This window comes from Mastigoproctus giganteus, chromosome 5 (genome assembly GCF_048544385.1).
Source record: "Mastigoproctus giganteus isolate SK-2022 chromosome 5, ASM4854438v1, whole genome shotgun sequence".
Lineage (NCBI taxonomy): Eukaryota > Metazoa > Arthropoda > Arachnida > Uropygi > Thelyphonidae > Mastigoproctus > Mastigoproctus giganteus.
This window is the reverse complement of record NC_143579.1, coordinates 27,229,991-27,244,547: the sequence shown is the minus strand read 5'-3', so window position 1 is coordinate 27,244,547 and position 14,557 is coordinate 27,229,991. Positions and strand designations below refer to the sequence as shown.

Below are 14,557 nucleotides of genomic sequence, written 5' to 3'. Positions count from 1 at the left end.
GTCTCTCCTGTTAACAAGTACAGACCAGGCTGAAAAAAATTCTACCCCTTGAGCCCTGCACAATCTTTCCAGGGCCGAATTGATTGACAGGGCTCTCATCATATACTCCCTCCTATCGTGTCTGGGCAGAATTGCAGACACTTTCAATGTCAACCCTAATTCACGGCTTTTTTTCATCAGTGACCTGTACTTGTCAAGTAATTCCGCCGGTCTCCTACTCTTAATGTCATTAGTGCCAACGTGTACAACTATATCACCTTTTGTGCCCTTAAAAGATGATATCCGCTCTACAACGTCATCAACTTTTGCCCCTGGCAGACATACCCTGGTCCTATTCCACCTATCCTTTTTACAAAGCATGTTTCCCATTTCCCTGACAATAGAGTCTGTTAGTTTGTTATTTGGTTTTTAGGAGCATTAGCAACTAAGGCCATATTGCTCCGAGATATGCGGTGGTCATTCCCTGACCTTTCCGCATCCTCCGTATTTGGTGGTGACGGGCTCGAACCCCGGTCTAATCAAGAAGAGTGTGCTACGCACTGCTGCTCCTTCCCACCTGGCTACGGAGGCGCCTGACAATAGAGTCACCAACAACTACTAGTTCCTTTGGGACCAGCGCATTCTGCCTTGGGAGTTGCCGCTGTGTTCCGCGATGACCAAGTGCAAGCTCTGGCATTGGTGTGGGCAGCTGAGAGCTTGATGGGCCCCTCACTTGTAATCCTTCGAGGGCATCCACCCTATCCTTCAAGCTCTCATATAGGCCCATAACAACGCTGAGTTGTCGCCTTATCTCCTTACACTCCTTGCATCGCACACACACAAAGACATCCCCCATGGCAGTATCATGTCCCATACTTGACTGCTCCGCAAACATCAAGCAAATAGTGCATCTTACAAGGCTGTGATTCAGAGGCCAACTGTCCCCCTCAGTTCTCCCCTGGGCCACAGCATTCCCATTAGCTTGAGCCCTTTGCTTTGCTGCTCTGGTTTGAGTCATGATTTAGATTTACTTTCAATAAAATTTCAATTTCTGTACAAAATTAAATCCTAAACTTGTATCCAAACACAGTTATAATGCTATATTTATGTTTCAGTAACGAGTGTTATCTACGAAATATTTACGTTTCAGTAACGAGTGTTATCTGCGAAATCCCTTTATATAACTTTCGTATCAAGTTATGTATTAATTACATCCTACAGCTCTACATCCTTCTTGAAATGAGGCCTCCAGACCTGTATACAGTACTCAAGATGTGGCCTAACCATTGCCTTATACAAGGGAATAATCACCTCCTTATCCCTGCTAGAAAAATCCCTGTATATCATTGACAAGACACCATGAGCTACTCTTGCAGCTCGTCTGCACTGCTCAGAGAACTTCATATCTGCCTGCACAATTACCTCCAGGTCCTTTTCATTCTCCACCACTGTCAGTGTGGTACAGCAGAGTTGATACGTTGCTCTGGGGTTACTGTTTCCCATATGTAGTACTTTACATTTGTCAAATCATTTGAAATTTCAACATCCTTAATTACATTTTTTTCAACTTCATTCCATAATATCTCATTGACACAAAGGGGTTTTTTTATGTAAATATCGATGCAAAGTAACTGTTGAGTTCATCTGAAACTTCACCTGTGGTAGTAGTAGTAGTGGCATGTGATGCAAGAAAGCAAGTGTATGAGTTTATGCAGCATCAGCCAAAAAAAAAAAAAAAAATCACACCATTCCCTCCAAATGCCTGTCGAGTTCCTCCTTAAATTTATTCAAGCTATCAACTTCCACAACGTCAGATGGAAGTTTGTTCCAGCAATTAACCACCCGCTGGCTGAAGGCAAATTTCCGCACATCTATTCTACATCTGTCCTTTCTTAATTTGAATTTATGCTCCCTTCAGTTCGTAATCTGAACAAGTGGAAGGATCCCATCAGAATTCAGCGTGCTCAACCCATTCAAGGTATGTAATAGCATTAGCATTGGCATTAGTAGAGGCATATGATGCAAGAAAGCAAGCTTATTCAGCATCAGCCAAAAAAAAAAAAAAAACACACCACTCCCATTTCACCCCTCCGTTCGCTCGAAATACCTGTCCAGTTGAGCCTTAAATTTGTTTAGGCTATCAACTTCAACAAGTGATGGAAGTCGGTTCCACCAACCAACCACCCGCTGGCCAAAGGCAAATTTCCGCACATCTATCCGACATCCGTCCTTCCTCAATTTGAATTTATGCCCTCTCGGGTGATTATTCTGAGCAAGATGAAGAATCCCATTGGCATTGAGCATGTTCAAACCATTCAAAGCCTTATACACCTCTATCAGATCACCTCGCCGGTGCCTAGTCTCCAGACACTGTAATTTGCAAAACTTAAGCCTTTCTTCGTAAGAGCAACCCTTTGTTCCATTCACTAATCTTGTTGCCCTTCTCTGTACCCATTCCAGCAGCTCTACATCCTTCTTGAAATGAGGCCTCCAGACCTGTATACAGTACTCAAGATGTGGCCTAACCATTGCCTTATACAAGGGAATAATCACCTCCTTATCCCTGCTAGAAAAATCCCTGTATATCATTGACAAGACACCATGAGCTACTCTTGCAGCTCGTCTGCACTGCTCAGAGAACTTCATATCTGCCTGCACAATTACCCCCAGGTCCTTTTCATTCTCCACCACTGTCAGTGTGGTACAGCAGAGTTGATACGTTGCTCTGGGGTTACTGTTTCCCATATGTAGTACTTTACATTTGTCAATGTTAAACTTCATTTGCCACCTCTCAGCCCATCTGTTCAACCTTTCCAGATCCTGTTGCAGCAGCATAGCGTCAGTGGTGTCCTTAACAACCCTGCCAACCTTTGTATCATCTGCAAACTTGGACATTAAACTTGATATCCCATCATCAATATCATTCATAAACACCGAAAACAACAACGGACCCAACACTGAACCCTGAGGAACTCCACTAATAACATTAGTCCACGTTGAGCAGTGTCCATTGATTACCACTCTCTGTCTTCTGCCACTCAACCATCCCCTTATTCATAGCAGCAATTTGCCTCCAATGCCACACTGCTCCAATTTGTGCAGCAGTCTTCCATGTGCAACAGTATCAAAAGCCTTTCTAAGATCCAAATATATAATATCAAAGTTATTCCCTGCATCCAGTTCTTTTGTGACTACATCATAGTATCCAATCAAATTGGTCAGGCAAGACCTGCCCTTAACAAAACAATGCTGCGTCTGAGCTATAACTGAATTCTTGTCTAGATGATCCTGCAGTGCTTCTTTAACCAGTGCCTCCATTAATTTACCTGGAACAGAAGTTAAACTAACAGGTCTATAATACCTTGAATGGGTTGAATATGTAATTCGTGGTATCTAATACTGTCCCACGTCCATTACGTAAGGGGTCCAATCTGATTTGTCCTTCTCTTCTTTGAATTTATATATGTGAAGAATTCCTTAACTGCACTCTTTGCTCTCTTTATTCCTTATCCCCACTCTTTGCTCTCTCCCAGACTCAGTAAAGATACTATAGTGAAATTTATACTTCGCTTAATAAAATGCCTTTCTCCTTCAGAAAATGATGAACATAATTCAACCAGGGAAGACCAACATGGAACAGAACATCAGTGTTCTGCAAATTCTTTCCAAAATAAGAAATTACCTGACTCAAATGAGATTTTAAAAGATGAACTTGAGTCGGAAATTAATGAAATACTTTTAACTATTTTTGCTAAAAAAGTTCAAAGTCTAGAAAATATGGACTGAGATCATCTACGATTATCTCAGTACAACAGTACCAGAATAGAATCCGAAAGGGCGTTTTCTGCCGCTAATCAAATATGTACCAAAATTAGATCCATTTTAAACGATCATACTATTGATTGCTTATGTTTCTTAAGAGCTCACTTCATTCGGTCAGGTAGTGTGGATGCTTAAACATAACTAAACTTTGCAGTAACAATATATATTTTTTGTTTTTAGAATAACTGTATTTTAATGATTTTTTGCAGAATATTTATTATTGCAATAAAAGTTTATTTAAAACATGAATTCAAGTAATTACAGTACTTGTTTTTTTCTTTACTTTATTGGACTAATTGTCATCAAAATTTATTGAGAAAAACGTTTTTGGAATATCGGTATTAATACCGGTTTCATAAATTAAAAATACCAAAATACCGGTATTAAGATTTTGACCAGTATTGTAAGCCCTACCTGGTACAATATGATGATGGATGCCTTCGCGTCTGGTGCAAACGAGACAAGTCCATGGACCCAACATGTATGGTGTCCACTACCCAGGCAGGTGGCAGTGGTGACTTAATACGGGGCATGTTTTTCTGGCAAGTAGGACCCCTGATGGGTATGGACTAACGTCTCACTGGTGAAATCTACCAACAGCTTTTAAGGTACAATGCACACCCTGCCATGTTGCATTTTTTCCAGGACAGAAATGGGATCTTCCAAGATGATGTGCCATGTCATCAGGCCTGCACTGTGTATGAGTGGTTCGAGAAACATAGTGAAGATAGAAGATATCCATCTTTATTGGCCTCCAAATTCCCCAGACCTCATTCCAATAGAATGCCTGTGTGATTGTTTTGGGATGGGAAGTGAGATGTATGGGCAAGAAACTATCATCCATTCCGACAATGGAAATTCCTTGCAGGCAGAATGGCTGCAGATGTCTTCAGACACCTAGTGGAGTCACTGCCTAGGCAAATATTAGTTTTATCCATGTGAATGGCAGCCCAACATTGTATTAGGTGGTTGGTCATAATTCAGTGATCACTGAGTGTATATATTAATTAGAGATCACAAGCATACAGAAACAGTAATGACAGTTTGTCTGATTTGTAAAGATGCCAATGGCAGCATATTATTCAAATAGTAATTTTTTGTCAAAAGTGTGACTGTCAAATTCTCACTCATCAAAATTACAACACAATTATGATGTCTGAAAAAAATATTAAGAACTACGCTAAACTAATATTATGCAATGTCTCCAATTTTACAATCAATATTATTTTTCTATGACAAAAACATTCAAATAAATAACTGACTGTTTCTAAATAACACTTACTTTTAAAAACACATTTTTTTTATCCTACATATATAATAAATATTGCTATCACAATTTCTATTACTATTTCTATTAATAACCTTTCTATTAATAATTAAAATATTTAATGTAGTTATGGAGCATAGAATACTTAATAAATTAATAATGAACCATGACACTTAGAATGAACTAAAATGCATTCATTTTTGAATAAGTGTATATAAAACAATGTTTAAGAAGAATCACACTAAAAATTCATAGAGGTAACTGAACATACAAAATATCAATGCCATTATGAACAATCCTTTTTAGCAATAAAAAAAAAAAGCCTCTTTTCAAAAGAAATACACAAATTAATGTGTTGTGAGGCATTACATGATTGTTCTTAAGAGATTAATGTGAAGTGTGAATAACACTAATTATGAATGCAGGCTAGACTAGCTAGACATAATGCCACAGATGTGTGTTTGTGAGTTGTTGTTATTGTTATTTGGTTTTTAGGAGCATTAGCAACTAAGGCCATATTGCTCCGGGATATGCGGTGGTCATTCCCTGAATGACCTTTCCGCATCCTCCGTATTTGGTGGTGACGGGCTCGAACCCCGGTCTAATCAAGAAGCGTGTGCTACGCACTGCTGCTCCTTCCCACCTGGCTACGGAGGCGCCTGTGTGTGTGAGTGGTGCGTGCGAGGGCAGAGACAAAGTGAAGGAATTCAGCAGAAGTGTTTAGCATTTTGTTGGGCAAATTTCAGTTCTTGAAGAAGGTCACAGCCTCAAAGGAATTAAATCAGGCGACTTGTCAAACACTAAACTGTCCACCTGAACATTAGTGCCTACCCTCTGCATCTGGTCCCACAGTAAGTAGTTATGAATGGTGACTTGTCAGAGAAATGAGAAATATTTTATGGAGTAAGGATCATCTTTCACTAGCAGACATACCCTGGTCCTACTGTAGAACAACTATCATCTTTTAGGGGCACAAAATGTAATACTGTAGTACACTAATGACATTAAGCATAGGAATTCGAAGATTTGGCACTAATGACATTAAGCATAGGAATTCGAAGATTTTACTTAACAAGTATGAAGTGATATTGAGACAAAGCCACATTTGGGCCAAATTTGAAAGTGTTTGAAATTTTGCCATGACACAACAGAAGAGAATTTATGAAAGTCTCGTAAATCAGTTTGGCCCTGGAGAGACTGTGCAAGGCTCGTGGGGTAGAATTTTTCTCAGTAAGGCCAGTGCTTCTTAACACATAGGGCTTCCTACAGGAATGGGATAGAATTTAATTTAATATGTACTGTATTTTATAAAATACAATTATACAGAATGGGTAAAATAAAATTTACTGATAATATTGAGGCAGTATTAGGTGAGTTGGAAAACTGATAGGTTGGGGGGAAGGAAACAGACTTATAGTATAACAGCAGGCACACATGCAGAGGTGAAATTGATTCTATTTTCATTATTTCTATTTTGATATGAATTAGCCTAAAAATCAGAAGGGAAAGTACTCTTACACAGCCAATGTAATTGCTAGAAACCAAAAATACAGAGGTATATGTTTACTTGCTTGTACACTAATGCTAGGAGTGTAGTAAATAAATCTGATGAATTTGAAGTATCAGTTAAATCACCATATGTTGACATTATATAGCCTAACATAAACACAGTTTCACTCTGACATCAGAGATCTAGAAAGCCAGAAATCATAAAATATATATATGGGGTAGGAAAGGAAAAGTATTGAAATAAGCAATAAATTTTGACAGATCATTTTAAAAATGACAGATAAATATTAACCCTTAATTGGTCAGGCTACTGTTTTTGATAATTGCATGCACTAAGAAAATGTTACCCACTTATAACCTTAAATATCAATAAGAAATAATTCAAAATTGTTCACTTTTTGATTCATTTTTATTTCAATTTATTATGAACACAACTATGAAAAATACATTTTTATTTTATATTATATTTAAATTATTTTTTAAAATAAAAACCCCTCTATAGTCCTTTAGAAACATTTGCATTGATGTTTTTTTTTTTTTATCATCTCCTTTACTTGGAGAGCTATATATAACTCAAAAAACTTGCATGCTTCAACAATTGAACCCCACACAGACTTGCCAACAACACAAGGCTAGACAATGTTATAACTGGAGGAGCTGCCATAAAATGTAAAGCCCGTGTGCTTCAATAATTTGATGTAAAGGATGCCACTAATTTTAAAGACTTATTTTTCAGAATGTGCATATAATAATCAAGAACAGGCTTAACTCCATCCTGAATTTTTCCTGTTTGTGTAATAACTAAGAGATTTATGGATTTTCAATGGAAAAATCAAAGATACCACTTTGCTGAAAGTTACTAAGAGTTTCTTTTCAACTGTATGGACCAAGTAGATGAAGAGCACATCACTGAAATCACATGGGGTCATAAAGACCCCACATTCCCAGCTCAGGTTTAAATTGGATGTATGCAACAGACATTTCATTACAAATAAATAAAAATAAACACAATTACTGGAATTAAGATTACAATAATCAAAGTCAGATGTGCAGTCTTAACAAAAATAGCAACATGATGTTCTTTGTAAATCTTTATCAGGAACTTCTAAGTTTCTATTTATTTTCCATATTCTACATAACTGAAAAAATACGGCAGAAATTCAGTTACAGGTGCACCCTCCAGACTGTCAGCGAGGAGGCATAAATTAGTTTTCCCACCCTCGACATTGATTAAAAATTGGAAAACTAGCCACCCCCTCAGTGCTGGTTTAAAATCGGGAAACAAGTCCCCCCTCCCCTTGGTGCTGAATTAAAACCACCAATCATTCACTGCCTTCTTCCTTTTCTTACATATTATCTAGTAATAAATAGGCGAGAAGAATCAGTGATTGTATGTGATGTTAATTTGTGTTAGTTGTCTTAAAAAAATTGCTGTTTTACCATTTCTTTTTACATACGACAAAATGGCATTTTGGAGGGTGCACCCATAACTGAATCTTTAAAAAAATACTAGAAATATTTATACATATATGGAGTAAACTTTAACCCAGACAATAAACAAGCGTGTAGTTACATGATAATTGAATGCAAGTTCTCAGGACAAATCAAGAAAACTCCCTCATTACGTTATATGTGGAAATGTTCTTGACAGATACTGAAAAGTGGTGCTGTTTTCAAGATTCATTGGGTAAATTTTACCCTAATATATGTGCTCACAAGTTAAAGTACTGAGTTACAAATGGGTGAATAGTAAGCTATAAGGGTGCAAAAGAAATTACAAAAAAGGGGGGAGGGGGTAATAATTGGGTTAAAATTTTCTATATTTAGCATTTGGAATTATTTGATTACTAAATCTTTTAATTACTGTAGTTTGGTCACTTTTACTTCAAAAAAGAATGTGTGAAATAAAATGCAGTAGAAAGTGTTATGATTCAATTTTAATATCCGAACATTCACGATTGTGAATGTACAAACACGATCAATGACCTACCAGCTGACTACGATAAGATTGACATGTGCCAAGTATAAGCACGGCCAATCACGCTCAGTGAGTGTGACAACGTAACGTTGTTCTTCAGAAAAATGGGAGGCGCACCGAGTCACGACAGCGCAGTATTAATAACTTAAATGATTAGCGAACTAAATATACGACTTGGAAGAGTACGATCGTTTATCCGCTGTCTATAGCTACACCATTTCCTGGTTCAAAACCTAGTCGATTTAATTTTAGATCGATGCCTGTGAACACGATATTTGTTCAAATAGTAATAAATTTACTGGTAGTATTTCAAAGAAAAAATAAATAACAGGCAGTACTTCCAATACTACAATAGGACAAAATGAAGGAATAGCAAAACTCAGAACATATAAATGAAAATCACACAAATAAAAAAAACCTTCGACCCACAAATCTACCATACATAACAAAACAAACACGCAAGGCACCATCAATTATACACAGAAGATAGGAAACAAATACATCTTTTTTCATAATTTCCAATATCGTATGCAACTAAAAAATCGGTAAAACAATTCACAGGTTCTCAAACGAGGCCAATTATCTATTATTTTTGTATTCTTGTGTGATGTAGAAAACAAAACTTACTTTCTTGAAACCTAAACTTTGGCGCCATGTCCAAAGACGCTCTTATACAAAACACTAAAATCTTTAACCACCTTTATCAGCTACCGCGGTAGCTCTGCAACAAATAAAACATAAAATGCTTTTTGCAATGATCAGAGATCTAGCCCAATAATAGCCCCCAAAACTGCTGCAGACAGTTGCTTCGTCTGCTATTCTGGAAAATTTTTAATTAGTTGGATTTCGTTTTTTTTTTTTTTTTTTAGTTTTTGGGTGAGCGATGAAGAAGAAATATGTGTAAGAATAATTGAATCGAAAATACTTCTTCAATAATAACAGTACGAGTTATCTAAAACAGCTCTCTCTCTCTCTCTCTCTCTCTCTCTCTCTCTCTCAGTACAGAGCTGTTTTCGAGATTCAAAGCGGTAATTTAGTATTTTTTATGGAGGAATTTGAATGCACGAAGACAACAGTTACGTCCTCTTGCAGGAATTAATTCAGTGGACTCATTACTTAGCTGCCCGCCACAACACACTCTTACGCATTTAGCTGCACAGAAAATAATATACCTTCGTTTATTACTCGAAATATTTGAGTCAAAGTGTCTTTCCATCTAGTTGGAAGCTAGCATTATTAAAACTTATCCCCAAGCCAGAAATGATGCAAGTATTATCGTCCAATTGCCTGGTAGGCTAAAATAGGGAAGCTTCTGGAATGCCTCATGGATTCCAGATTACCCATTTCACAAAGGGGATCGAAGGATGACACGAGTCATTACAGACCAGTTAGTTTAACTTCTGTTACGGGTAAAATGATGGAGTCAATGGTTAGATTGTAGGATCATCTAGACAAGACTGCAGCAATAATTCAGACACAGCATGGGTTTATTAAGGGAAAGTCTTGTCTGACAAATTTCATAGGATATTATGATGTAGTTACAAAGGAACTGGATGCAAAAAATAATTTTGATATCATATACTTGGATTTCAGGAAAGCTTTTGACACTGTTGTGCATGGAAGACTACTGTACAAATTGGAGCAGAATGGTATTAAGGGTAAGTTGCTACAATGGATAAGAGGATAGTTGAGTGGGACAAGACAGAGAGTGGTAATTAATGGGTGCTACTCTTCGTGGACTAATGTTATTAATGGAGTCCCACAGGGTTCGGTGTTGGGTCCACTGTTGTTTTGTATATTTATCAATGATATTGATGAAGGTATATCAGGCTTAGTTTGCAGATAATACAATGGTTGGCAGGCTTGCTAATGACGGTAATGGCAGTATACTACTGCAACAGGATCTAGAAAACTTGGGCAGATGGGCTAAGAAGTGGCAACTGAAGTTTAATCTTGACAAATGCAAAGTACTGCATATGGGTAAAAGTAACCCCAGAGAAACATACGAACTCTGTGGTACTACACTTAAGGTGGTAGAAAATGAAAAAGACCTGGGAGTAATTGTGAGTTTTCTGAGCAATGGACACAGGCTGCTAGGGCAGGTCTTGGGGTGTTGTCAATCATATATAGAAATTTTTCTAGCAGGGAAAGGAAGTGATTGTCCCTCTGTATAAGGCAATGGTCAGGCCACGCCTTGAGTATTCCGTACAGGTCTGGAGGCCTCATTTTTGGAAGGATGTAGATTTACTTAGCATTAGCATTAGCATTAGTAGAGGCATATGATGCAAGAAAGCAAGCTTATTCAGCATCAGCCAAAAAAAAAAAAAAAAAAAAAAAAAACACACACCACTCACATTGCACCCCTCCGTTCGTTCGAAATACCTGTCCAGTTGAGCTTTAAATTTGTTTAGGCTATCAACTTCAACAACAAGTGATGGAAGTCGGTTCCACCAACCAACGACCCGCTGGCCAAAGGCAAATTTCCGCACATCTATCCGACATCCGTCCTTCCTCAATTTGAATTTGTGCCCTCTGAGGCGATTATTCTGGGCAAGATGAAGAATCCCATTGGCATTGAGCATGCTCAAACCATTCAAAGCCTTATACACCTCTATCAGATCACCTCGCCGGTGCCTAGACTCCAGAGTCTGTAATTTGCAAAACTTAAGCCTTTCTTCGTAATAGTACCCCTTTGTTACATTCACTAATCTTGTTGCCCTTCTCTGTACCCGTTCCAGCAGCTCTACATCCTTCTTGAAATGAGGCCTCCAGATCTGTATACAGTACTCAAGATGTGGCCTAACCATTGCCTTATACAAGGGAATAATCACCTCCTTATCCCTGCTAGAAAAATTCCTGTATATCATTGACAAGACACCATGAGCTACTCTTGCAGCTCGTCTGCACTGCTCAGAGAACTTCATATCTGCCTGCACAATTACCCCCAGGTCCTTTATATTCTCCGCCACTGTCAGTGTAGTAACGCAGAGTTGATACGTTGCTCTGGGGTTACTGTTTCCCATATGTAGTACTTTACATTTGTCAATGTTAAACTTCATTTGCCACCTCCCAGCCCATCTGTTCAACCTTTCCAGATCCTGTTGCAGCAGCATAGCGTCAGTAGTGTCCTTAACAACCCTGCCAACCTTTGTATCATCTGCAAACTTGGACATTAAACTTGATATCCCATCATCAATATCATTCATAAACACCGAAAACAACAACAGACCCAACACTGAACCCTGAGGAACTCCACTAATAACATTAGTCCACGTTGAGCAGTGTCCATTGATTACCACTCTCTGTCTTCTGCCACTCAATCATCCCCTTATCCATAGCAGCAATTTGCCTCCAATGCCACACTGCTCCAATTTGTGCAGCAGTCTTCGATGTGCAACAGTATCACTTGAGTGTGTACAGAGAAAGGCAACAAGATTGGTGAGGGGAATGAAGGTATGCTCTTACCAAGAGAGGCTTAAGTTCTGCAAATTGCAGTGGCTGGAGACCAAGCACCAGCGCGGTGATCTGATTGAGGTGTATAAGGCCTTGAATGGGTTGAGCACGCTGAATTCTGATGGGATCCTTCCACTTGCTCAGATTACGAACCTATGGGGGCATAAATTCAAATTAAGAAAAGATAGATGTGCGCAAATTTGCCTTCAGCCAGCGGGTGGTTAATTGCTGGAACAAACTTCCATCTGTCGTTGTGGAAGTTGATAGACTAAATAAATTTAAGGAGGAACTGGACAGGCATTTGGAGGGAATGGTATAATTTTTTTTTTTGGTTGATGCTACATACGATCATACACTTCTTGCTTTCTTGCATCACGTGCCACTACAAATACTACTACTACTGCTACTACCTTTGAATTTCTTCTGTATGCTAATCTAATCTCACTCTTCCAATACGCCTTTTAGGCTGGAAGATCTAGTAATGATCATTGGTTGATTTTGTAATCTTTATTATTCTTCCGACAAATATGTACTCGCCATCTTTGTGGATTTCGAGAACACTTTGACTTCCTACGGTGGTAAAGCTCCCAAGAAGACTAGGCCACGCCAATTGTTCTAAACAGTTATATAAATTAATACGAATTTTTTTCTTGTTAGGTCCACTAATCTGGAACATGGTCCTACAGGAGTGGTTAGATAGAGCTTTTAAATAAAGTCATTTTATATGCCGATGATTTGCCTATATTAATAGGAGTTAATTCTAGAGTCTTCTATAAATACAGTCTTGGAGGTTCTTTACATTCATTCATTCATTCATTAATTTATTTACACACACATACACACACACACAAAGTTTGTGTACAATTCCAAGATAAATATACAAAAAATTTATATCGATAATCAACCCCAGGGGCTCAGACCTGGTAAGTATGGACTTGGCACACCTAAGCTTCTGAGCTGGATATCATCATTCTACTATTCTCGGTGATTCCCTTCTACTTCTGACTCTTTTTCTCTCTCCCTTTCTCAGGGTGATTCAGAAAATTTTTTTTTGGCTGGTGCAGCATACGCCTCAGGCTTCCTTGCACCATACACCTAATAATAATAATAATAATAATAATAATTTATACAGCTATTATTTTTAGGCCATCCGAATAATTGAATTCATCTGCCATACTGTGTATCTTATGTCTGTTAATTGCGTGTGTTCTATGGTCGATTTGTCTGTTTTGCTGGAAGAAAAACTCCAGTTTCTGGGAGAAAAACCTTGCTCTCTACGCCTAAGACAGACTAACTCAGCCACGGAATGAAAAAAGCCCATTAAAGTTCCTTGCGTCATCGACGGGATTCGAACCAGGGCCTTTTCCACCCGGTGTGAGAAGGACGGTGACGATACCACTGTGCTACCGCGCAGACGGAGGATATATACAAAAACAAAAACCAAACTATTCTATTTAGGCCGCCCGAATAATTAAATTCATCTGCCGTGCTGTCTTATGTCTGTTAATTGCGTGTGTTCTATAGTTGATTTGTCTGTTTTGCTGGACAAATCTTGTTATCTACACTGAGACCGACTAACTTACCAACGGAGTGAAAAAAGCCCATTAAAGTTCCTCGCGTCATCGACGAGATTCGAACCCGTGCCTTTCCACACGGTATGGGGAGGATTCCGCAAGGCCTTCGACTCCGTACCTCATGGCTGGCTAATAGATACCCTGAAGATCTACAAAGTGAATCCGATAGTGACAAACCTCCGAGGAGCAACAATGAAGAAATGGAGTATCACTGTTAAGGTCGAGAACATCACAACCAGGTCAATCCCCATTAAAAGAGGAATCTGCCAGGAGATGCTATGAGCCCACTATGGTTCTGTCTAGCATTCAACCCGCTATCCACCATGCTCAACGGCAGCAAGTATGGATATAACCTGAAAGAAGGAAGAAAGAACCTGTACACCCTCACCCACCTGATGTACATGGATGATATCAAGCTCTACGCAGCAACTACTCCGAATCACCAAAGAATTCAGGAAGGCCATCAGGATGGAATTTGGTCTAGAAAAATGCAAGACCTACACACTGCACCTGGGAAAATTAGTTGGCCGAAACTACCAGCTGCCAACTGGTAAAGAGATCAAAGCTATGACAGAAAGAGAGACCTACAAATACCTACGGATGATGCAGGCTGAGCAGTTGGAACACAAGGAAATCAAGAAGGGCATGACAGCAAAATGTCATCAGAGACTCAGAAGCCTACTGAAAGCGAAATTGACCGGAGGGAACACAGTAAAAGCCATAAACACCTATGAAGCTCCAGTAATAACATACACATTCGGGGACATAGATTAGACTAAAACCGAGCTGGAAGATATCATGCGAAAGACAAGGACAATGATGAATAAGAGTCGCCAACACTACCCAAAGTCAGCAGTGGAGAGAATAACAATACCTCGGAAAGAGGGAGGAAGGGGCCTGATAGACCTGACAGAACAACAGAAAACAGCGAGAGTTAATCTGAAGGATTACTTCGAGAACAACACAGCACCAGGC

General features: G+C 38.8%; 1 protein-coding gene across 3 annotated transcripts in view; it reads right to left on the bottom strand.

Annotated features, from left to right (window-relative positions):
• Positions 1-9,257, bottom strand: part of LOC150085261 (mortality factor 4-like protein 1) — a 261,359-nt gene extending 252,102 nt beyond the window's left edge. For 2 of the 3 annotated variants that reach the window (XM_090373949.1, XM_090373950.1), the window contains exon 1: positions 9,183-9,257. Coding sequence is in view for 1 of the 3 variants with exons in the window: in XM_090373951.1 (XP_090230077.1) it covers positions 9,183-9,210 (28 nt within the window). In the remaining 2 variants the exon portion in view is untranslated. The remainder of the gene's footprint in view (positions 1-9,182) is intronic. The other variant, XM_090373951.1, reaches the window with a different exon arrangement.
• Between the last annotated feature and the right edge of the window lie 5,300 nt (positions 9,258-14,557).